Genomic DNA, 25,218 nt, shown 5'->3' with positions numbered 1-25,218 from the left:
TAAAGGAGGGACTACTGTATGGACTATTACAACAGAATGGAATTCAGAAATAGGCTCATGAACAGATAGCAGCTTGCTATTTTTGAGTTAAAGTATCATTAGTTAGTAGAAAAAATGATAGGCTATTCATTAAGTTTTGCTGGAGTGAATGACTCATTTGGTACAAATAAGATAAAATTTGATTGAGCTTCACAGAGTACATGAAAATTTTGTTTCACATAAATTAAAGGTGGGAGAGGGTAAAAAGAGAAAACCTAAAATTTAGATATTGGTTCAAGGGTAGTGAAAGATAAAAGTGTAAGTCATTACTTAACAAAGATTACTAACTTTTCTTAACATGGGAAAAAAATCATAGAATAAAAAAGGATAAATATATACTTAAAGGAAGTGATAGCCTTGGAGAAAAAATTGGATTGATTTAGAGAAATAGTTGCTATCCAGGATATGTAAGGAACCCTTATAGATCCATGAAAAAAGATAACCTTGTGGAAGAAGAAAAATGGACAAAATATCTAAACAAGCATTTTACAGAAGAAAACATCTAAATAGTCACCAAACACAAGTGGAAGCTTAGAAAGGGGAAATAAGTACAGTGAAATATGATTTTCTCTTCTGTCTGATAGCAACTGTAAACTTAAATGGTTATTATATACGGGGTTGGGAGGACAATAATGGGAGGAGGAAGGTGAACTTCCACAACTACTGTGGGGAACATTTGACAGTGTCTAATAAAATTGAAAATGCTTATGTTTCATGGCTCAGCAAGTCTGTGGTTTTTGTTGTCGTTTTGTTTTGTATTTTGTTTTTAAGAATATGGTCTTACTGTGTTACCCAGGCTGGCCTCAATTTCCTGAGCTCAGGCCATCTTCCTCCTCTGCCTCTCCAGTAGAGAAGCATGAGAGGTGTACCCTCTTATTCCCAGCTTGCAAATCCATGTTTTCAGTAGGCCTAGAAAGACTGTTGCATTGTACCCTTTAGTTCAGGGTAATCATGACCCTAATCTTTATAATGATGAAAGACTGGGAACAACTAACTGTTCATTTATACAGTAATATATCATGTTCTTATAATCAAAATTCAAAATAGATAAGCAGGTATTAATATATGAAATTAAAAAGATCTGTAAGGATTAGCTATCTTCTGTGTCTATCAGTTGACTATAAATATATGCAAAAGAATAAAAAATAGACTGTCTGGAAAGCTACATACCAGCTCTGTGTTGGTATGGGAAGTAAGAAGGATGTGAGGTTGGGACTTAGGGTCACTGATAAAGGGGACTTCAGTATTAATCTGTGTTTTATGGTTTTTAAAAGCCCAGGATGATATATGGCCAGTTGCTAATTGGTTCTAAATTTAGGTGTGAGAATATGGACATTTATTTGTACTTTTTAATATTTTTTATTAAAATTAAGAACATCCAACTTTTAAGTATAGCTGAATGTGAACTGATTTTCAAAATAGGATACATTTAATTTTTTTTCTCTCTCGACACTACAGTTCAAAAATGTAAAGAACAAATGACATCTTTTGCATTATATTTTCAGTGATGCCAATTGGTGGAAAGGAGAAAATCACAGAGGAATAGGTCTTTTCCCATCTAATTTTGTCACAACTAATTTAAACATGGAGTCTGAGGCAGGTAAGTTAAATTTTAGAGATGATTAAATCTATTAAAGTTGTTTCATTTAAATTTTATGATTGGCATTTAAAAGTTGATTGGCATTTAATTTGTTTTATATCATTTATAAGGCATTATAATTTAGCCTATTTCTTTCTTTTTTTTTTTTTTAAAGGGACATTGAATTCAGGGCACACTCAACCACTGAGCCACATCCCTATCCCTATATTATATTTTATTTAGAGAGAGAGGGTCTCACTGAGTTGCTTAGTGTTGCTTAGTGCCTTGCCATTGCTGAGGCTGGCTTTGAATTTGTAATCCTCCCACCTCAGCCTCCTAAACTGCTGGGATTACAGGCTTGCACCACCATGCCCAGCATTAACCTACTTTTTTTATGTGGTGCTGAGAATTGAATCCAGTGCCTCACACATGAGAGGCAAGCACTCTACCACTGAGCTATAGCTCCAGCCCTAACCTACTTCTTAAGGAATTAATTTAGCCCATATCAATCCTAGGACTCTTCTTTTTTTAAAATTTTTTTTATTCGTTCTAACTGATTACACATGACAGTAGAATGCATTTTGATACATTGTACACAAATGGAGCATAACTTCTCATTCCTCTGACTGTACATGGTGCTGAGTCACATCAGTAGTGTAATCATACATATATATATATATATATATATGGTAATAATATCTATCTCATTCTGTCATTCCCATCCCCACAGCTCCTCCCCTCCCCTCCCCTCACTCCCAAAGTTCCTTCATTCTTCCCTACACCTCCTGCCCCCACAGTGGATCAGCATCCGCTTATCAGAAAAAACATTCAGCCTTTGGAGTTTTGGGAGTGGCTTATTTCACTTAGCATAATATTCTCTAGTTCTATCCGTTTACCTGCAAATGCCAATGCCATAATTTCATTCTTCTTTAAGGCTGAGTAATTTTCCATTGTGTATATGTACATTTTCTTTGTCTAATCTTTTGAAAGGCCATCTAGGTTGGTCATTTGACTCTTCTTATATTTTAAATCTTTTGAGACTTAATGTATTTAACGACCATGTAAATAAGTATTTAAATCAACCTAATTATATAGTGTCAGGGGCAGTTTGGGGTCTGTTCTGTACAAAGAATGTTGTTATTCATCATTGAGATACAGTGAAGTTGATAACTGGGGCTGGAGGAGTGGGGCGTCCCTGATTGGCAAGAGCCAAGTGTGATTACAAGTTATATTTTAGACTTTACCACACCTCATTTTATCCTAGCAAACTCAAGAAAAGAATTAAGTAATGTAGTAAAATCACTAAAGTTCTCGGTTCAGTTCTTCTGAACACAACTCAGTTCTGCAGCCACACACAGGTGCCCCTCAGCCACTGTCAGCCATGTTGAGAAGGCATGCCATTTGTTATGCAGGCAGGGAGGCAAGAGATCTCAGTTTGAAGGAACAGCTCATAATAATACTAATGATGATACCTAGAAGTGAAATAGTTAACAGATTTTGAATAGTCATTATTTTGTCAACATTGTGCTAAATCTTTTGTGCTGTTTCACTTAATTCTCAATTCTGGGTGATAGAATCTTTGTTACCCTGTTTTACTGATATGGAATCTGAAACTGAGGCATAACCTGTCGAATAACTGATAGAGCCAGGATTCTAAAGGTAGCTAGTGTGACCTGAGAATGTACTAAACTGACTTAAGTATATCAGTGCTAAAGAAAGAACTTGAAAGTTCCGGACATCATGTGTAGTATCATCTTTGTGTGTGTAGAGTGAGGCATTCAGAAAAAGAGGTGGATACTCATTCATTTGAAAGCTAGGTACTTTGCCACTAGTAATTCTTTTTATTCTTCTAGTCTGACTCTTTGTTTTTTTTTTTTTTAAATAGGAATATTGGACACATCTTTTTTTTTTTTTTTTTTTTTTTAGAGTTTTATAGCTATACACAGTAGTTGGATTTGGGGACATCTTTTTAATTGAACCATACTTAGGGGATCCTATACAGCAATTCCCCCTTGGCATAAGCTAGAGAGATCGAACTGCAATTTTGAAAATAAAACACATTCGTGGTTTTCCGTGTATTCTTGGGTTATGCTGAGCTCTGTGCTTTATGACATAATTGAAAGTTAGCTAAATATGTGAATTAAGTGGTAACCATTAAGACTTTAAAATCCTTTGGTTACATGCATTTTTTGTTTTTGGATTTTGCTTGTTTTTGTGGTACTGGGGATTGAACCCAGAACTTCATACATGCCAGACAGCTACATCTCCAGCCCTTTTATTTTATTTTGAGACAGGGTTTCACTAAGTTGCCCAGTCTGGCCTCAAACTTAGGAACCTTCTGCCTCATTCTCCTGAGTAGCTGGGATTATAGGCCTGTGCCACCATGCCCAGTTGGTGATATAGATTTTTATTATAATTTTGTTTTCTCAAAATTGACTTAATTAAAAATTAGAGGGGCTGGGAATATAGCTCAGTTGGTAGAGTGCTTGCCTTGCAAGCACAAGGCCCTGGGTTCAATCCCCAGCACCACAAAAAATAAAAAAAAGAACATTCTGACTCTTTCTTTCTTTCTTTCTTTCTTTCTTTCTTTCTTTCTTTCTTTCTTTCTTTCTTTCTTTCTTTCTTTCTTTCTTTTCTTTCTTTCTTTCTTTCTTTCTTTTATTCGTTCATTCATTCTATTACTAGGGACACTTTACCACTGAGCTAAGTCCCTGGCCCTTTTTACAAACTTCTTATTTTATGACAGGGCCTAAGTTGCTGAGGCCTTGAACTTGTGATCCTTCTGCCTCAGCCTCCCAAGTTGCTAGGATTGCAGGCATGTGCCACCATGCCTGACTTTTAAATTGTGTTTTTATCTGTCTCTTTATGAAAGATTTTTTTGTTGAACTGGAAATGCAGCTTAGTTTAGAGGCCTGACCTAGTATGCACAAGGCCCTGGGGTTGGAACCTAGAACCATACACACGCAAAAGACTTTTTCATTTTATGTTGTTGTAACTAGTATCAAAGTTAGGTTAAAATCAGGTCTTATTTTGTTTATATAGGAATAACAGTCTTTTAAAATAGATGAGCAAACTATAGATGTAACTATGAAATTAGGTGTTTATATAATAATCTACTCTCTTGGATATTTATTTACCCATTGGTAACACTCAATTTTTAGGAAAATGCCTACTAATAATGCTGGTTTCTTTCCCCAAATGTAAATTTCATAAGTACGGGGATCCTTGTCTGTTTTTTTCACCATGTATAAATGCCTAAAGTGATGCTTGGCACATAGTGCTAAATTAATATTTACAACATGAACATATGTAATCACTTTGATTATGATATGAACATAAGTAATAACATTGATTATGAAGTGTGATAACTAAAGAACTTTAATTTTTTCTCACGGATATCATAGGCCACTTATAAATTAATGACAAAATACCAAAGTAAATGCTGAAGAACTTAAAATTTCCTTTGTTTCCATAGCAGTTGTGGACAAATTGAATGTAATTGATGATGATGTGGAGGAAATTAAGAAATCAGAGCCTGCGCCTATTTATATTGATGAGGTAGAGTCCTTCTTTTGTTTTAATGGTTAAATTATCAAATGTATTATCTTTGAGAATGCTTGGCAAAAGTAATTTTGGATTCACTCAAATTAAAACTCCTTTGACTTTTTAAATAGGATAAGATGGATAGAGCCCTGCAGGTACTCCAAAGTATAGATCCAGCAGATTCAAAACCAGATTCCCAAGACCTTTTGGATTTGGAAGGTACTTAGTGAATATTGAGATTACTTTAATAATGTTTATTATTTTACTTATTCATAATGTCATGAGTTTCTTCTGACTTGAGATTAGAAATCCATGACGGGAACAGGCTAGTGCAGTAAAAATAGTAAAAGTATCACTTGAAAGATGTTCCTGTACCTGCATATCTTTTTAAGAAGGGTGTTTCTTATTTCTGTACACCTACTAGTGAAATTGGAGATTGACTGTCCAAAAGACAGAGTTGGAAATAATAGCCTATTAATTTAACCAAGAAGTTAAAAAGTGTTGTTTAATTCTCTTATATCATGACTCTAAAGGTCCACATTGTACATGTTCAGTGTAACTTTATAAGGTAGACATTTGGTGCATGCAAATGTGTCTTTTAATTTCTAAGTAATGTAAAGCAATTAAAACAAATGTTTTCATGCTTTTTAAAAGTCTTTTATGAGAAAAATGTTTGCAATGGATAAATCTTCTTAAATCTTTTTATTGATGAAAACCTGGTTATGGATATTTCTATAGCCACAATATTCTTATTGTGCTGCTCATTGTATCTATGTTTAGATTAGAAAATATATAAAATTTTTAAAATTTTGAAATGCCTTAAATAAGTAAAAAGTTCATAATTAATCTGCACATGGTAGTTACATGTTTTATAGTATAGCTTAAGTTTGTTTTACCTAGTTAATAATAACTTTCTAGATAACTTTTCTAGATAACCTTTGAGGATGATTCCAAATGTCACAATCTGTAAACTTAGTTAATAGGAACATGATGAGATGTTTATTTTAATTTTGATCTTGCCTTTGATTATATGATAGAAATATGTAGAAGTAATGGTACTGAATAGTATTAAAATTAGATCTTTTATAGTTCTTTCTCCAGCAAAAACTTAATTCTTAATGTATTATGGATGGTGCTCTATTTTTAAAAATTGTTAATATTAGCTTAAACTGTATTAAATTCTTACATTTTAAAGTATTTTTGTATTTGCAGATACTTGTCAACAGATGGGTCCAATGATAGATGAAAAACTTGAAGAGATTGATCGGTGAGATTTTTCATGCAAACAATAAAAAGTAGAGTTTTCCTAGGTTTATTTGTTTGGGCAAGCTTAGAACTAGTGGTAGTTTTGGGGGAAACTGTATTATCTGTTGCAATTATTTTACCATTTCCCAGACTTAAATGCTAATAGCGAGGTGGTGCTTTCATTTTGTTAACAATTTTTCATGGCAATATTAATAGTATACATAAAATCTTGGACTCTTACTTTTATCATTCCATTTTCTTACTTGGGCTGGAATTGAAAGGATATTGAGCAATGAAGGATAAATTGAATAAAGAACAAGATAAAAACAGGTATCTTAGGCAAATATCATTATGTGAAAAGTAGTTTCAAGTAAAATGTTCATAATTTGGGTAGCTGAATTCAGTGCAACACACTTTCTCTTCTTTTTTCTCTACCTTGTATTCCTATATTTATGTTGTCCTTCTGATTTTGTTATCCCACCTGGTCTTATTGTTCTTTAGAAATAGCAGCAGCACTGGAGGATGGGCTATCAGAGTTGTAAACTTTTAACTTGGTTCTGACATTTTGCATTATTCCTCAGTTTTCTCTCTGAAGTTAGAGGAAGAAGCCATAGTAGATGAAAGACGAGATGAGGCCTTACTATTGTATTGTCATCCTTTCTAACCCCTACTTGTTTTTTGTTTTGTTTTTCCTTTCTTGGTGGTGGGGATTGAGCCTAGGGCCTTACACAAGCAAGGTGAAGACTCTAACTTTGAATCGTATCTCTAGCCCTACCCCCTCTTTACTGCTATATAAACAATACAAGAAGAAAGGGATCAGGTAGGACCAATGTGTGAAGGAGAACAGAAAGTGCTTTACTTCTTTCCTGCCTCTACCAGAGAAGTATCTTAAGCAAGGCTTTGCTGTCACTAAAAATTATAATCTTTATTTCATGGAGCATTTTTCACAAATCTTTTGTGTTTTCTACAAAAGTTAAAAATAAATCCCTTTGACAGTTAATGAATGATGGTGACAGTTTCATATTTTTAGAGAAAGCAGTAAATATATGTTGCTTTGTTTCAATACAAGGAGTTAACGGTTAGTGTATAATCAAATTGGAAAAGATTTAAAAGAAAAATAGTCAACATTAAGTAGGTATGTCTAGCAGTACAGTTATAAACTTTTCTGGAGCCTAAAACTAATCCATATCACTCTAATAGATGATACTGGATAAACATGAAAACAACTCCAAAGATGGTTAGATAGATTTATTGAAGAAATGTCTGTTGTCTGGACTTAACTGTGTTCCAGACTATTCTAATCTGATTTCCTACACTTCTGAAGTAATTTCTACAACCCTGATCAAGATGCTCCCTCATTCTTCCCCTATTTACTCTACATAATCCTTTTGTCTGCCTCTATTTACAATAAGTTTTTCAGTTTGGTCTGTATGTCCTTCCTCAGGGGACATCTTAAGTCCCAGCTTTACTGTAAAGCCTTTTTGGTCTACCACAACCCAGAATAATCTCCTCTAAAGTCTTCTGTTTCTCTACCTGTTTCATGTAATTTTGCATTCAGTTATATCATTTGCTGCTTTTTTTTTAACCTGGTCTCCCTAATAGGTTGTGATTTACTTTCTGCTTTATTCTCTTTCTTCCAGTATAGTTTTGGCTATAGTTTAATAAAAATTTGTTATTGATTTGAAGTTAGATCTTTAAAGATTATTTCAATCACAGGGATCATGACTTTTTACTGCATTGTTTTCACACTTCATCAGCCTACTGGGTTATGTGGGCCAATTTCTTACAGAGAATTCTTGGTCACACATTTGTTAGTATACACACTTAATTACTGTAGATTTGGGTGGTTTGCAAGTGATACATCTGAAAACAGAGTTTAACTTTATTTATACAATCATTCATGCAAGAAAGGGAACAAGCACTTTTTTTTGTTTTTGTATTATAAAGGAATAGTTTTGATGAGTTTGATAGAGCTCAGACAGATCATTTACTTGGTAACTATATCTTTTTGCCTGCTCTACTTCATGCCTTTTTTGTTTATATTGAAAGTCCCACATCCAGTAAACAGGCTTTTGGATGCTTAAACCAGATAAAAAGTGGCCATTTAATTTTTATAAACTTGGCAATTGCAAAAAGCTTTTTTTTATTATTTCCAAGAGAACAAACAGAATCATACCAACTCAGAAGGGAATGATTTGCTGTGGGTGTTCCTTGAGCAAATGTGAAAATACTCTTATTTGGATTCATTATTTGACAATAAGGTGTCTGGTTTTACCTGCTTTCTCAAAATCAACCAATAGATAAGAACATGTATATACATTGCTTTTACTTGTATTTTCAATAATAATTATTTAAACAAATTTTTCAGTTGATCTTTTCACCACATAAACAAATAAAAAGGTGGAGTTTGTTTTGTTTTTAAATAAACTTTGCTCTCATTTTAGTCATATTGTGCTTCACAGGGGCTATGGGTCTTCATAATTAATTACTCTTACCTCAACTGAGGAACTTTTTCTTCATAATTGAATTTTCAACAGAAACCTATAACATATCAAACTAAGTGCTTCCAGCACCAGAATTATGAAATGATTACATTCTATGATGTGTGAAAGGGATATTATGAAGTTCTATCAGCCTAGCTACTACAAAAATTAAATAATTTCCCAGTTTCCCTTTGTGAATATTCTTTTATTGTATATGAAAAGAACCTTTTAAAGTATGAATAGAGAATGTGCTAAATTTAAAAAATAATTTACATTGTTAAATACATACTTAAAATGAGAAGCGTATGAAAATGCTTTTCTTCTGTATCAGGAAGCATTCAGAATTGTCTGAATTGAATGTAAAAGTCCTGGAAGCTCTGGAACTATATAACAAATTAGTGAATGAAGCACCAGTATATTCAGTCTATTCAAAACTCCATCCTCCAGCACATTATCCATCTACATCAGCTGGAGTTCCAGTGCAGGTGAGCATGTTTTCTGAGAACATGTTTTCAGAGTTATAGTTTTAAATTAAAAAAAAAAAAAAAATGTTTTGAAGTAATGAAATTTCTGTGGTACCTGATTAAAATTGTAAAATTAGTCTTTGATTGTATCTAGAAATATTGGCTTAAACCATTAATGTTCACCAGGACAAATTAGTTACTGATACATTACAAAAACATGTTAGTTCAATTTTATCAGGAATGAAAAGAGTATTAAATATATGAGGTGTATTCTGGTTCTTCGTGTACTTTTATAAGAATAAAACATAAATCTTTAAATGTAAATCCTTTTGTAAGTATAAACTGCACATCATTTGATTTAGGATCTGGTGTATCAAAAGTTCTCTGGATGCGGTACTAGTGCTGTTCCTGCTATTCAGCAAGAAGATTGAACATTTGGAAATGCTTTCATGTGTGATGGTGGAAGTAATAAAGATACATTAAACCTGGAGTGAAAAACAAAAAAGAAGATTGAACATTTCTTTAAAAATCTTTTTCGGGCTGGGGAGATAGCTCAGTTGGTAGAGTGCTTGCCTTGTAAGCACAAGGCCCTGGGTTCAATCCCCAGTACCCAAAAAAAAAAAAAAAAAAAAAAATCTTTTTCAAGATTTCTTTAACATGTATAATTATAACAATTAATGAACTTTTGTTCTCAGAACATGTTTTATATTTTTTTGTTATTGCATGACTTAAATTGTTAAAAAAATTCATGCATAACAAAGATATGATATAGGTCTATGAGATATAGATACGGTAAGCTATCTGTAAACAGCATTTTTTTGCAATTCTCACATTTTTTGTGTGCTTGTCAGATAACATGAGTACTTATATTTATCAGTATCCCCATTCTGAAGACTTTCAAATTTTAGCTTGTTAACAAATTCAAAATGATCTTGGATGAGCAAGTTTTATGATAATTTATGAAAGCTGGTCTGTAAAGGAGAGTGTGAAGGAGACACCAAGGGGAAAAGGTAGCATGTGGGTACATAGATTAGATGACTTAACACAACATAATTGTTAAGAAAAAGAATGGTTACTGTGGTAACAGTCACATCAGACAAGATGCATTTATCAAATATGCCATACCCTGAATTTTTGATAATTCCCTTTGAATGTAGGAAGGATTTCTGGGTGCGGAAAGATTGCCAGTCATTCAGTATTGCTGGGTTTCAGAGTTGTTTGCTGCTGCTATGAAAATGGAACAAAATAGAAATGTGTACGCCATTGTATAATAGAACTGCATGTTCACCTCTTGTTTATAAAGGGTTATTTGTCGTTCATGGATCAGGTTTTTGTGTTAAGTTGCATCTTATTTACAATCTCCAATCTATATTTTGCTAAGTGCAACTAGTTGTGTTTCTTTGTTTTGGTACATGGGTACTTCACCTCTGAGCTCCATTCCCACCCCTTTTTATTTCTTATTTTGAGACAGTTGCTGAGACTGGCCTTGAACTTGAAATCTTCCTGCCTCAGGCTCCTTAGTCGCTGGAATTATAGACATGTGCCACCACATTCTGTGCAATTAATTTCTTTGAAGTTGATTTTCTGTCAATTTGATTCTTTACATAATCTCTATTTATACTGCTTGCACATAATTTTTTTTGAAATACTCAAAAGTTCATATTCCAGTTTGAAAAATCTCTCTATTTGTATCTTTGAAGACCATTCAGGAACCCTGAACTGCAGAAGATTTTATTCTTCCAATCTGTAAGTTGTTTCATGTTTCCTAAGGAGGTAATGTGATTGCATGTAATATAGTTTATTTGACATTTCTGACACACTAAATTTTCATGTGAACAATCATTGCTTTTAAAATAGCATAATTTACAGGCACACGCTTATAATCAATCAGTAGGTTGAGGCAGGAGGATCAAAGTTCAAGACCAGCCTGAGCAACTTAGACTCTGTCTCCAAATTAAAAAAAAAAAAAAGTTGTAGGCAGTGGCGCAGTCCTGTAATCCCAGCGGCTCAGGAGACTGAGATATGATTCCAAGTTCAAAACCAGCCTCAGCAACTTAGGGAGGCTCAAAGCAATTCTGTGAGACCCTATCTCTAAATAAAATTTTAAAAAAGGGCTGTGGATGTGGTTCAGTGGTTAAGCACCCCAGTACCAAAAACAAAAAAAAAAAAAAAGAAGAGGTGGGAGTGTTAAGAATGTAGACAGTGGTAGAGTACCTGTGGGTTCAATCCCCAGTATTGCAAAGAAAGAAAGGTAGGAAATAAGGAGGAAGGAAGTAACCTAATTTAAAACCAGAGCAGTGATAACAGTAGATATTGCCAGAGAGGGCCTGGCATCTTGATAACATTTCTTTTTCACCCTCTTCTATAGGAAGGAGTTGGATGAAGGTCATCATTCTCTCAGTGACTTGCAGTGATGTTGGACTTCCCTTCATGGGACTGTTCTGTGACTATATAGCAAGACATGTTACTGAGTAATAGGCAGTTTGGATAGATTTCAGCCTACTACTTAAAAATAAACTACCTCTCTTCTTTCTTTCTCCCAACCTCTGCAAAGTAAAAGAACAACCAAGCAAATCATAGATTTTTGTAGATTTGGCACTGTGAGAGTTTGGAAGCTCTACTTTTTGAGGGTGGATAGATTGGTGAAATCAGATTGGTTCCCAAAGAACTAAAGAATTTTTTTTCCTTTAAGTCTTAAAATATTTAGATATCTTAGGTAGATGTTCGGAACAGCATTGAGTCAACTTTTTCTTTTTGGTTAATAGACATATCCAGTTCAATCACATGGTGGAAACTACATGGGTCAAAACATTCACCAAGTAACTGTTGCCCAAAACTACAGCCTAGGACCGGATCATATTGGTTCGCTGAGATCTCTGCCTCCAAGTGTAAATTCCTCGGTAACAACACAACCTACTCAAACTCCATATTTAAGGTAAGTTTTTGAGAGTCGTGTTAATTTTTCACAGACTTTGAATCAGAATATACTGACCCTTCTCTTTGTAATAATAGTTCCAATTTTTACTTTTAAAATGAAATCATAAAAGGAATAAAGGGAGGGGAAGGAATAATGGTAGAGTGAAACAGACATTATTACTTCATATACATGTATGACTGCATGACCGATGTGATTCTACAATATGTATAATCAGAAAAATGAGAGATCACACTCTGTTTATATATGATCTATCATAATGTATAAATGCATTCTACTGTCATGTACAACTATTTAGAACAGATAAAATTTTAAAAATTAAAAAAATAATAAAACAGAATGAAATCATAATGTGGGTATGGTGGTGCTTGCCTGTAATCCCAGCTACTTGGGAGACTGAGTCAGAAGGATCACAAATTCAAGTCCAACTTGGGAATTTAGGGAGATCCTGTCTCAAAACAAAAAGGGCTGGGGATAAAGCTCAGTGGTACAGCACTCCTTGGTTCAATCCCTAGTACCACACACACACACACACACATACACAATGATATAGAAATGCTCACTCATAGTTCTATGAACTGGAGTGGTGCTGCCCTTAACTTTGCTAATCATGTTGTGATGGTTGCTCAGATACAAGCCTAAGTTTAGTTCCCTAGAGCAAAATGAAGCTTGCTCTCCTTTATGAGCAAGCCCTCATTGTGCTTCAGCGCTGTGCTGTTATCAGCCTAGTGAAAAAGTCCCAGACTTATTTATCTGCTTATACTCCTAAATATTAGAAAACTGTTGTTACTTTATCTTTTAAAAGGAAGTATGTTTGAGCTGTGAAATTTATGGTTTAATTTTTTATACACTTAACAGAATCATGTTTTAAATTTTTCCTGTATTCACTTTGTTTTATCACAGAAAATATTTGTGTATAATGATCTCTAAGATTCTTTTGAATCTTAGATCTTTTAGATCTTAATGATCTCTAAGATTCTTATATTTTATGATTATGAGTTTTAGACATTACCTAAAAATTAAATAAGCCTTTTTATATTGGTATTTGATTAAGTTAAAATATAAAATTTTGTTATTCTAAGTGATACTAAAAATATGGAGAAAAAAACTGGTGTAGTGTTGACATTAATTCTCCTATATTGCTAGCAGTGCATTTGGTATAATTTTTTTTTTTTTTTTTTTTTTTCTGTTTTGGCACTGAGGATTGAACCCAGAGGCTCTGGGCGACATGGTCTCACTAAGATGCCCATTCTGGCCTTCAACTTGTGATCCTCCTGCTTGTTTCCCCTGTAGCTGAGATTATAGCTGTGCACCCAACTAAAATTAAATATATTTTAAAAGAAGTGTATGTCATATTAATTATAGGAAGAAACAGAATTCTGAAATTTGGTGTGATTTTTCAACTTAGTTTGGTGTTTATATGTAGTAATAAGTAAAGCACTGTTCTGAACTGTCTCAAGGATTCAGGGTGGTATGCAGATTACACTGTTCTCTCTTTGAAAGTGAAAAGTTCCTTTCAAAGAAAAGCTTGAAGGGTGTGGAGAAGAGAAGGAGTAGATGCTGGGTTGGAAGATGGGAAAGGGAGAATATGGACTGGAAAGTGTGTGTTGAACCAAGTCTCTGTTCTTGTTGGAGTTGGCCACAGTCAGAACAGTTTGCATCTTCTCAGTTTTTAAGTGTTTTTGGTGAGAGAATTCCAAGAAAGCATGTTAAATAAGTCTTATAATTTCATATTCTCTTGCTTTTTGAGCACTCTTCTTACCAAATATAAAAATTATATTAACAGTATTTGGTAGTTGGAGTGTTTAACTCATAACCAGAACAGCAGAGCTACATAAACTTAAAAGGATTGAAAAGTCATTTTTGTCATGTTGATTGATCTATGACCATAATCTAGATAATGCAAAGTAAATATGATTTTCTTCTTAAAATTTTGTTTGTAGCACTGGACAAGATACTATTTCCAATTCTCCTTATATGAACCAGAACTCTAACCTTCAGTCAGCTACTGGTACAGCTGCTTACTCACAGCAGATGGGGATGTCTGTGGATATGTCATCTTACCAGAACACTACTTCCAATTTGCCGCACCTGGCAGGCTTTCCCATGGCAGTTCCAGCTCAGTCGGTTGCACAGCAGCAAACAAATTACCATCAGCAACCTCTCCTTTAGAGATAAACCAAGCATTTTTGTGGAAGTCTTCATACATGTCACTCAACCCTTGTGATTCTAATCTGAAAATATTAAAAGGAAATTTCCCTCCGAACTCAAAAGGACCATGAATAAATAAAGCACAAAAACCTAACTTACTCTAAAGGCCATAAAAGTTTTTTTCAGTCCAGTTTGTTTGAAGTCAACGTTAGCTTAAAGATGCTTCCAGTTAGTTTTGTCATACTTTCAAATGTTTCTCTGTGAATTTGGACACCCAATAAGTAGCCTTATAACACTAAACAATATGAGATAGAAGTGTAAACATTTTACTTTAAAGAAACCATTGTTTCCCCCTAAAATGTCTTGATGAGAGCATTGAAGACCTTTAAGTGTTTTTCATCCACATTTTTTTTTTTCATCATTTCCTACACACTGTTGTTTTAAAAAGCGAACATCTTTTTTTGTGTAAGCATTTAGTTTGTCAACATACTTCCTTTTGGCTCTTTAAATTGCAGTTGTGTTTGCAGTGCTGTCAGTTTTGCTCACAGTGTTATGTTGAGTAATAATTAGCATATAATTGTCTACAGAAGCAAGAGAATTTGGAAGGAACAAAAATGTTTTCCTTATTAACAGCAAAAACCATGTAAATGCAGATGTGTGAGCCAGTTCCCTACTCATACCCACCCTGGGCTAAAGAATGCCCATGAAACATTTTCATTCCCTGGGGAAAAACATTTCCTTTTCTGCAAGCATCTTTGTATTTAAAATTGCCACTAATGACCTTAACAAATCACTTTGGCCATTGTCTAATGAAGATGCGGTCCATTTATTTTACTTCCTGTGGTATGGTGTGCAGAGATTCTGTGTTTCCTTTTTGTGGATTATACCTGAATTTGAGCCATGAGACATACCTAATAATTTGATATGATATAAAACAAGCATGGATGATAAGTTTGTTTTTATTTATGTGTTGTTATTTTAAAGGTGATTCAAATACCATTCCTAAGATGTCATTGTGCCAAGCTGTTGAAAAATACCATCTCCTTTCACAAGTATTTCTGAACTTTTGGAATAATAGCAGGTGATGATTTGATAGAAGGCAATGGATTGATAGACATTCAGTCAGATTTTCTGAAGCCCATGTTTTAAATTAGTTTATAGCTAGTAGAATCCACATACTGTAGAAGTTGGTAGAAAACCAATAAGGATTGTTTTCTCTATTCAAAATTTGCACACTACTTTATCACCTACCAACTTTTTACATAGCACAAAATTGAAAGTACAAATCTATATACTTATAGATAAATGATATTTAGACTGGGAAAAATAATGGATATAAGTTTAATTTTTAAAAAGTTAAAACTTTTTTGCATGGATGCTAGATTTCTATCTTTGTTTTTTAAAGAAAATAATCTTTCTACTAAGAATCCATTTGAAGACAGTTCTAGAAATTTTGTTATTTATTTACAGAAATTTGATTATAAGGATGTTCCTTTTTCAAAGAAACTTTGTTCTAGAACAAAATACTGTATATAATACCTGGCCTATATTTAAAAAATGAAAACAAGCAGTATTTGAAAACTTAGTTTCTGTTGTATTATTTCACTAAGATAACAAAAGAAAGTTTTAACCTTCAATGCCTCATGTTTACTTTTTCATTTAATATTTTCCTTCCATATGAAATCAGCTATACACTTACATTCTAAAATGGCACCTTACTTCTCGGAGACAAATTATCTGTTCTTTAAAAAAAGAAAACAAAATGTAAAAAATGTCCAAAGCTGCTTTTGGTAATTCAAGTTAATATTTACCTATATATATAATTTTACATTTTCTTTCAAACTATATTTAATAAATTTGTTTTATCATTTGTATAAATATTTTATATTTAATTGTGACCTTAATTGGAAAAATTTACTTCATTATAAGCCTTTGAGCCAGTATAAATACTGCATACCCACTAAATTGGAATCGACCAGTTAAGTTTAGCTAATGTTGTTTTGGAATAATGAAACATATGACATGTATATAAATAGTCTATATTGGCATTTATCTGTGAAAATTTATATATGCAGAAATTTCGTCCTCTTAAAAATTTATTTTTGCCATTATAAGGAATTCTCTGTTGCAGATTGGCGATATAAATATTATATTAAATCTGTATTGACCTGATTCTTTTACTATTAATAAGTATGGCAAGGTGGTTCTTTTCTTTCTGTGATTTTATGGATTATATTTATTTAAGATATTTATAACTAAATGTTTTCACCAAAGGAATGGTCTAACTTGAGATTTCTACATTGGGTTCACACTTACTGTTTCAATATCAAAATTTTTAAAAATAACTTCTTTTTCATATGAAATCTTGGTACATTAGTAAGAATTCCTGAAAATTTATAAGAATTTTAATATAGAAAAATGCTGTTGGTATTAAAATACATGAAGTGGAATATGTTCATATAGTTTGAAAAAAGTACAGCCCACCAATATTGCCTAATTTGGTACTTTATCTAGAAAATTACCTGCACATTAAGTAATTATAATATTTGTCATTCACCATTTGAAATTATTTGCAAGTACATTGTCATTTTTACTATTTTAAGTGCAAGTTTTAGGCCAGCCTGGGCAATTTAGAGAGATCCCGTCTCAAAATACAAAGATCTGAGTTGTAGCTCAGTGGTAGTACATCCTGGGTTCAATCCCCAGTACTGCATATATATATATATATATTTATATATATATAAATATATATTTATATATAAATATATATATAAATATATATATATTTATATATATATATATAAATATAATAAATATATAAATATAATAATATTATATTATATAAATATAATAATATATATATATAAATAAATATAATATAATATAAATAAATATAATATATATATATAAATATAATAAATGAGATTGGATTGGGACTGTAGCTCAGTAGTAGAGCGTGTGCACATCCCTGAGATTGATCCCAGTGCTACAAAAAAATTAGTAAAAATGGTTTATGGATTTAAAAAAAAAAATCTATTCTTAATTGTTAGGGCTTCTGAGTTCCAGGAGAGAATCATACTGAATTGTCAGTATGCTGACAAAGCTGAATTATCATTTGTTTATATTAAAAGGTTTTATTTATATCAGTTTCAGTCAGTAAATAAAAGAGAGGACTCATTTAATTTTTGTTGTTTGATTTAGTGTTCTTTGAAGATTAAAGGTTTATTTTTTAAAAATTTTCCCCAGAGGAGAAATTACTCTTAATTTTATTCAGCTAAATTTAAATTTGGAAGTTTTTTTATTTTTTATTTTCTATTTATTTTTTTTAACACTTTACTGGATCTATATGCTGCTTACATGGTATAGAGAAAAGATGAATAGTACCCCTCAAATTCATGTTTTCCTGGAATGTCAGAATGTAACCTTAATTGGAACTAGTCTGTGCAGATATAATTAGTTAAGGATCTTTAGTAGAAATCATCTTGGATTTAGAGTGGGTTCTTAATCCAGTGACTGGAGGTCCTTAAGACACTAAGACACCCAGTGAACAGTCATGTGAAGATGGAGGCAGAAGTTGAACTATGCTTCCATAAGGCAAGGACTGCATGAGAATCTGCACCAGAATCTGGAAGAGGGAAAGGATTCCTCCCTAGAGACTGCAGAAGGATCATAGCCCACCTAGCACTTTAATTTCAGACTTCTAGTCTGCAGAACTGTGAGAAAATAAACTTCTCTCATTTTAAGCCTCCAAGTTTATGGTACTTTGTTACACAACCTTAGGAAACTAATACACATGGCTAAAAATGTACAATGAATTCTGAGTATCATACACGTGGAACTTTATTTTATAAATAAAATTGGCCCAAGAGTTCTGAGAAAAATATCTGTAGTCCAGTAGCAGACTTTTGATCTTTGCTAAACCATAATGAAATTGCTTAACAGATGAAGCAAGATTCCTGTTAATCCCCATAATTCCATTTTATTGTTCTGTTTGTTTTTGTTTCTTTGATACCAGGGATTAAGCCTAGGGGCACCCAAACACTGAGCCGCATCTTCAGCCCTTTTTTATTTTTTATTTTGAGACAGTGTCTCTCTGAGTTGCTTAGGACCTCACTAAGTTGCTGAGACTGGCTTTGAACTTGTGATCCTCCTGCCTTGGCCTCCTGAGCCGCTGGGATTACAGGCTTGTGCCACTGCATCCAGCTCCATTTTACTGATTTTTAACCCCATGCGTACATTTCAGTAATACATTTCTTCATGCTAGAGGTGTTTAGAGTTAACAAGGTTACATTTTTTTTTCCCGTTTACTATCCACTCCTCTGCCCATCTTTAGTAATGGATATTTAATGAAGGGGAAAATATTGAAAGGTGAACAGAAAAAGAAAAAAGAAAAATGGGGTGGATATTCCCGTACAAAGACTACAAGGAATGAGGATTTGGTTATGTTCTTATTTATACCATTTAATATCCTAATGGTGAAAATAAAGGTTTTCCAATACCTTCAAAGCAGGAAAATGATCTTTACTGTTTACATTTTGGTCTACAGAGCCAGCTCCATTTTTTTTAAGGTGAGATTCACATAATAAAATTAAGCATTTTAAAGTAAACAATGTCATGGAATTCACAATGTTGTATAATTGTCACCTCTGATTCAGAAACCAGAACTTTTTGTGTCTGGCTTCGATTTAATGACTTTTACTTAGTATAATGTTTTTGCTGTCCATTTCTATTATAGTGTGTACTAAGACTTTATTTCTTTTTTATGGTGTAGTAATACTACATTTTACATATAGTTTGTTTATCCATTCACCTATTGATGAATATTTGGGCTGTTTCTACCTTTTGATTACTGTGAACAGTGCTATGAACATGTAGATTTGAGTAACAATTTTCAGTTCTTTTGGATATACACCTAAGAATGGACATGCTGGATTATATGTTAACCCTACACTTAACCTTTTGAGGAGCTGACACATTTTTCCACAGCTGAACAATTTTTACATTTCTATTAGTAATTCATCAGAGTTCCAGTTTCTTTACCTCCTTTTGCCATATATCATTGTGAGATGGATGGGGTCCCAAATGGTTTACTGGGTATAAAATGCCTTCAGATATGAGAATGGTAATACGTGAAAAGCAGAATACTGGATAGATCTATTTAATATGTACATTGTAGTGCATTTAGCACTGTCACACAGGTAGATTGAGGAGTCCAGAGCTTGAGATGAGCTCATTCTGAGAATCAGTGTGGTTCTCATATAGATGGAGTCAAACACTGCAGAAATGGAAACTCAGCAAAGCTTCCAGAGTACGAACAGAAAAGAGCTAAATTCAAGGTTGCTCTTAGGAAGAAGCAGGTGACATCAAGATGATAGTAGTTCTGAACTGAGGACTGTGGACCTGGGGCCCAGGCAAAACCTGGTTTCTGCATGAGCCAAGATCGCTGAGAAAAAATCTGGCCTGAGCTCTAGGCTCTGTTGTATTTCGGATACGGGCTAAATGCTTTGGAATCATGTTAGGTTTTGGGGATTGAACCCAGGGCCTCAATCAAGCTCGGCAAATATCCTGCCGTTGAACTTTCTCCCCACCCGTCTTAGCAATCTTTCTAACCTCTTCTATTCTCACATATGCTAGGTTTTAACCCCCAACTCAAAATTTCTCAGGTACCAATTTTTATTTTTCATACCTATTTGACCCTGTTATATTTTTTTCTGACTGAAATGCTTTTTTGTCCATCTAATTATCAAATGTCATCTCAAATTTCACTGGTCCCAAAAAAATATTGTGCTTCTGAAGAATCTTGTAACATTTGCCATGTTGCATTGGAATGAGCTGTTTATGGATCTGTCTCTGTGGCAGTCGCTATAGTTTGGCTCATTCAACATGTGTTTTCAACCACCTCCTTATTTAGATTGCTCTATATGGAAGTCAGTAAACAAGATAATAGTACCTTCCTAAATTCCATCGTAGTTAGGGTTGGCCACATGACGTGGCTTCGGCCAATAAGATTTAGGTCAGAGGTCCTGGGGAGAACTTACAGGGGGAAAGAAAAAAACTTTGAAGAGGCTCTTTTGACCAGAAAGAAAAAGAAAACAAAAACAAGACACTTCACCAATTTATGTTACTCAGGTACAATTTTGTGGTGAGAATTTTCTATTGCTCTTAAGAGTCCTTTCTCAGCATATTATTCTGCTATTGCCTCTGTCCTCCTTAAGGCACTTCAGTTTTGGATTCAACCCTTGTGATCTCTAATGCTGTTATGTGAATGACAGGATGTAAGTGACCATTATCATAGGGTTCCTTGTAAAAATTTTTTAAAAAATTTTAAAGAAGGATGTTTTACACATTTTAAAGTTTGGCTATCAGTTTGGTATCTACTGTCAAGTTTGTTTTTATCCATCTCATCAATAAATGTTAATGATAAAACAATTTAAAGAAAATGATTCTTTCCATATCTTTTGGCCTAGAAAGCAGATTCAGTGCCAGATTTAGTACTGCAAACATGAGGGAGAAAGTATGATGATTGAGGAAGGTTGAAGGTGCCTGTTTCCTTAATTTTTTTTAGTTGTTAATGAACCTTTATTTTATTTATTTATGCGGGATTGAGAATCGAACCTAGTGTCTCTCACATGCTAGGCAAGTGCTCTACCACTGAACCACAATCCCAGCCCGTTTACTTAAGATTTTTTAAGTGAATGTACCAGTTCTAGATTATCTTCCTCTGGATTTCACATGTGGAAGAAAGTAAAATTCTTTTCTGTTAACCTTATTTATCTAAACTATTGTTGGGTAGGGTTTTGCTTTTTGTATCTGAAAGTATTACTATCTGGACTAGGTCTGTAAACCTTTGGAACTTAGAGCTATGTTTTTTATTCATTGTTTTCCCAGGGCCTAGCATAGGCACATAGAACCTGTGTAGAATGAAGAAAGAAAATGGATCTAACAGAAAGCTGCATGGAACTTCACAGTGCCTGGTGTTCAGTAAATTTGAGTTTCTTTGACCTTTTCTGAATCATGTGATTGTTCATCATCATTCCATTTTAACATTTCTGAAATCTGAGAATTTATTGTAGGATTTCATTTTATTTTCTTAAGGCTATTTAGTCTGATACATCTTAAAATCCAAGTTGACTTAGAAACGAAGGAATATAGCATCACTTTAACTACCAAGGGACAAAGGGACCTAGAGCCCAGTTGATAAGTGTCAAGAAGTTCAGTGATTCATTTTGTTTTGCTTTCAAAACATGTCTCTAGTGCTTATCAAATAATAGCTCTCTCTAAGCTCAGGGATTGCAGCACAGGCAGAAAGAAGCACACTGTACATTTCTTTTTTGACATGTGGCAAGAAGATGTACATCATAGAAAAATAGGAAAATTAGAATTTTAATATTTAATATTTATACCATTCAGCATCTTATTTCAGCTTTTAGAATATCTTCTTAAAAAGTTAAAAAAAATTCATAAATTTTATAAACACCCAAAATGGCAGAATGAAGGCAATGAAGAATAGAGGTAATTAGATTTTATAACTGCAGTGTATGCAAGTTATCATTACTGAGGATGGTTGAATTGTAGTTTGCAGTTTTTTAATGCCCCCTTTTTTTATCCCTTTAAAAAATTTGTTCTGTTTAGATATGCATGACAGTAGAGTAATGACCCCTGTTCTATAAGGATTGCACATATCTGCCTACATCCTTGACTCCTGGAGACTTGGGGATTGGTTGAATGTCATGTGTAGACCGAGAGAGATGAGCAGAAGCTTAACAGGCATAGCTCTCTGGTGTCTACCCTCTTCAGAGCTAATATGTCCCACATGGTGGCTGCTGCCTTACCTGGGCCTGGGAGTGGAAAGACAAGGGTACAGAGCCGTAACCTCAACCAGAATGTCAGGCTACAATGGTATCATAATACAGGGGATTTTAGAATTGTTACCATAGCAAAGATGGCAAAATGCCTGGGAAAAGAAATTTGGATTAAAACATTTAAATTAGTACGTAGCATCTTGATGTAATTCAATATTATTCACCATTTAAAAGATGTGTGTGATCCATCTTCACAGCGATTATACTTGCAACTTGAATTTTACTTCCATTACCATCTGAATCATTTGGACCCTTGAAAATTATAGCTTGAGAAGAGTGTTTTCGTTGGGTTTCTAGAGTGTAAGTTGTTTAGGAAAGTAAACATTTTAAATTCAATTTCTGATAACAATAATCATTAATATCCTGAAGGTCATGACGTTTGCACCTTTTGAACAGATTTTCCATGTTTGGACCAGGACCTTGGGAGAATGGTAATGCTTAAGAAATTCTTTTTTTTTTGGGGGGTGCTGGGGATCGAACCCAGGGCCTTGATGCTTACAAGGCAAGCACTCTACTGACTGAACTATCTCCCCAGCGCGAGTTTTTGTCTTTTTCTAAAGAATTCCTTGGGGCTGGGGAGATAGCTCAGTTGGTAGAGTGCTTGCCTTCCAAGCACAAAGCCCTGGGTTCAATCCCCAGCACTGCCAAAAATAAAAAAAAGACAAAAACTCAGAATATTTATACCACAGCTGTTTTGACATAAATGTAAAGATTAATTATACAAATCTGTAATAGGCAGTTAAGTGTATGTGTGACTTGTGGTTTTGTATGTTCCTGGCTTAAAAACACAAAAGATACAATTGATTTCCCAGGTCTCCTTCCAGGCATATTCTATACTTGTACCAGGATTGTGCATGTGTGTATCATTTAAAAAAAATTCTACACAAATTATATCTAATCTGTGAAATGAAATGCTAAAAGTACCTACCTCATAGACTTGTTTGAGAAGCAAGTAACTTGGTACTTAGAAAGTCCTTGGAATAGTCTCTGGGACTCAATAAAATGTTGGCTAATTATTTTTAGAAATACAAATGATATTGTAAGTGCATGAACTTTAGACAAAACTTTTGATACTTAAATATGAAACATACAGTCTTGATCCCGAGCTGTGTGAATTCTACAAATAATGTCTTTTTTTTTTTTTTTTCCCAAATAGCACCTTGAATAGAACTTTGACTCTAGGAAACACTTAAGAAAAATGAATTTATTAAGTGACAGCATAAATTTTTTGAAGAAGGTATTTGTAGCTAACAGTCATTTGACAGTGTTCACTATTTGATAAAACAGTATAGCAGCAATTACTTGCTCTTGAGCAATATATTCCGTTGAGCTTTATTTTCTAATTTGTGGGATTTGTTCTAAATGGTTACTGAATTTCCTTCCGGCTCTAAAATTTTAGAATTTTTAAAATTTTTAAAAATAAAATTTATTTTGGAATAGTTTTAGGTTTATAGAAAAATTGTAAAGGTAGAGATTTCCACACTTAGTTTCCCCTGCTACTAACATCTTACCTTAGTGTGGTACATTTTTCATAATTAACTAGCCACTACTGATACATCATTATTAACTGAAGTTCATTTTCTTAGTTTTTACTTACTGTCCTTTTTCTATTCCAGAATTCCATCCAGGATATATATTACATTTAGGCTTATTTTGACTCTGACACCTTTTCACACTTGCCTTGTTTTTGATGACATTTGCAGGGTTTTTGTTTGTTTGTTTGGTGCCAGGGATTGAATCCAGGGGTGCTTCAACCCCAGCCCTTTTTAATTTTTATTTTGAGACAGGGTCTTGTCTCAAAATAAAAATTAGGGCTTTGCTAAGTTGCTGAGGCCAACACCCTTTTCCTCATGCCCTTCAATGATGTCATGTCAAGTATTTGTAATACAGCTATATATGCATGTGCGCGCACACACACACACACACACACATCTATACATATTTTGGAGGGGGTCATTCTGAATTACATCCTGGAATCTCCCACCTTCCTGAATGATTTTTAAAAAATTTGTATACATTAAGGTTCACTGTTGTGTAAAGTTTTATAGGTTTGGACAGGTGCGTAACATCATTATTATAGTGTTAAACAGAATAGTTTCATCACCCTAAAAAAATCCCCTATGCTTCACCTATTCAACTTTTCATCTCTATCACTTCCTCCAGAACCAGTGATCTATTTATAGCTTTGTCTTTTCTGGGCTCATAGAACTCTAATTGTAGAATATATTGTCTCAGACTGCTTCTGTCACTTAGCAAGATTCATTTGAGGTTTATGGTTTTTTAGGGCTTGTTAGCTGAATAGGATTCCATTGCATGGTTATACCACAGTTCGTTTATCCATTCAATCTATTGAAGGACGATTTGGTTACTTCCAGTTTTGGGTTAGCATTAATAAAGCTGCATAAACATTTGCCTGCTGGTTTTTGAGTGGACATAGTTTCCATATTAGTTGCATAAATATTTAGGTGCCCAGTTGTTGGATTGCATGATAAGATGGTTTAGCTTATTAAGAAACTGCCAATGGGGCTGGAGTTGTAGCTCACTGGTAGAGCACTTGCCTTGGATGTCTGAGGCACTGGGTTCTATTCTCAGCCCAGCATATAAAAAAGTAAGGTCCATCAACAATAAATATATATATATATGTATATATAGTGTATTGTGTATTCATTTATATATACATGTATACAAGAACATTCATATATATATATACAAATGTATATAAATATATACAAGAATATAGAAGAATATTCTAAAAAAAGAAAAAGAAAACGAAAGAAACTGCCAAACCAAGCCAGTGTGGTGGTGCATACCTGTAGTCCTAGTCACTTGGGAGGCTGAGGCAGAAGGATTCCAAGATAGGCCCTGTGTCCAAAAAGAAAAAGAAAAAGAAAAGGAAAATAGAAGAAGAAAAAGCAAA

At 33.6% G+C, this 25,218-nt stretch overlaps 1 protein-coding gene across 4 annotated transcripts in view; it reads left to right on the top strand.

Moving 5' to 3' along the window:
* STAM2 (signal transducing adaptor molecule 2) overlaps positions 1-21,445 on the top strand; it is a 50,088-nt gene extending 28,643 nt beyond the window's left edge. For 2 of the 4 annotated variants that reach the window (XM_079134395.1, XM_079134397.1), the window contains 7 exons: positions 1,545-1,639; positions 5,094-5,176; positions 5,293-5,380; positions 6,374-6,428; positions 9,221-9,374; positions 12,119-12,288; positions 14,232-16,602. In XM_079134395.1, the coding sequence (XP_078990521.1) occupies positions 1,545-1,639; positions 5,094-5,176; positions 5,293-5,380; positions 6,374-6,428; positions 9,221-9,374; positions 12,119-12,288; positions 14,232-14,460 (874 nt within the window). In that variant the 3' untranslated portion in view covers positions 14,461-16,602. Of the gene's footprint in view, positions 1-1,544; positions 1,640-5,093; positions 5,177-5,292; positions 5,381-6,373; positions 6,429-9,220; positions 9,375-12,118; positions 12,293-14,231; positions 16,603-21,347 lie in introns of those variants that run through there. The other 2 variants (XM_079134398.1, XM_079134396.1) reach the window with 2 other exon arrangements.
* Positions 21,446-25,218: the final 3,773 nt, after the last annotated feature.

Source organism: Sciurus vulgaris (assembly GCF_902686455.1).
Source record: "Sciurus vulgaris genome assembly, chromosome: 3".
Classification (NCBI taxonomy): domain Eukaryota; kingdom Metazoa; phylum Chordata; class Mammalia; order Rodentia; family Sciuridae; genus Sciurus; species Sciurus vulgaris.
This window is presented reverse-complemented; position numbering and strand designations above follow the sequence as displayed.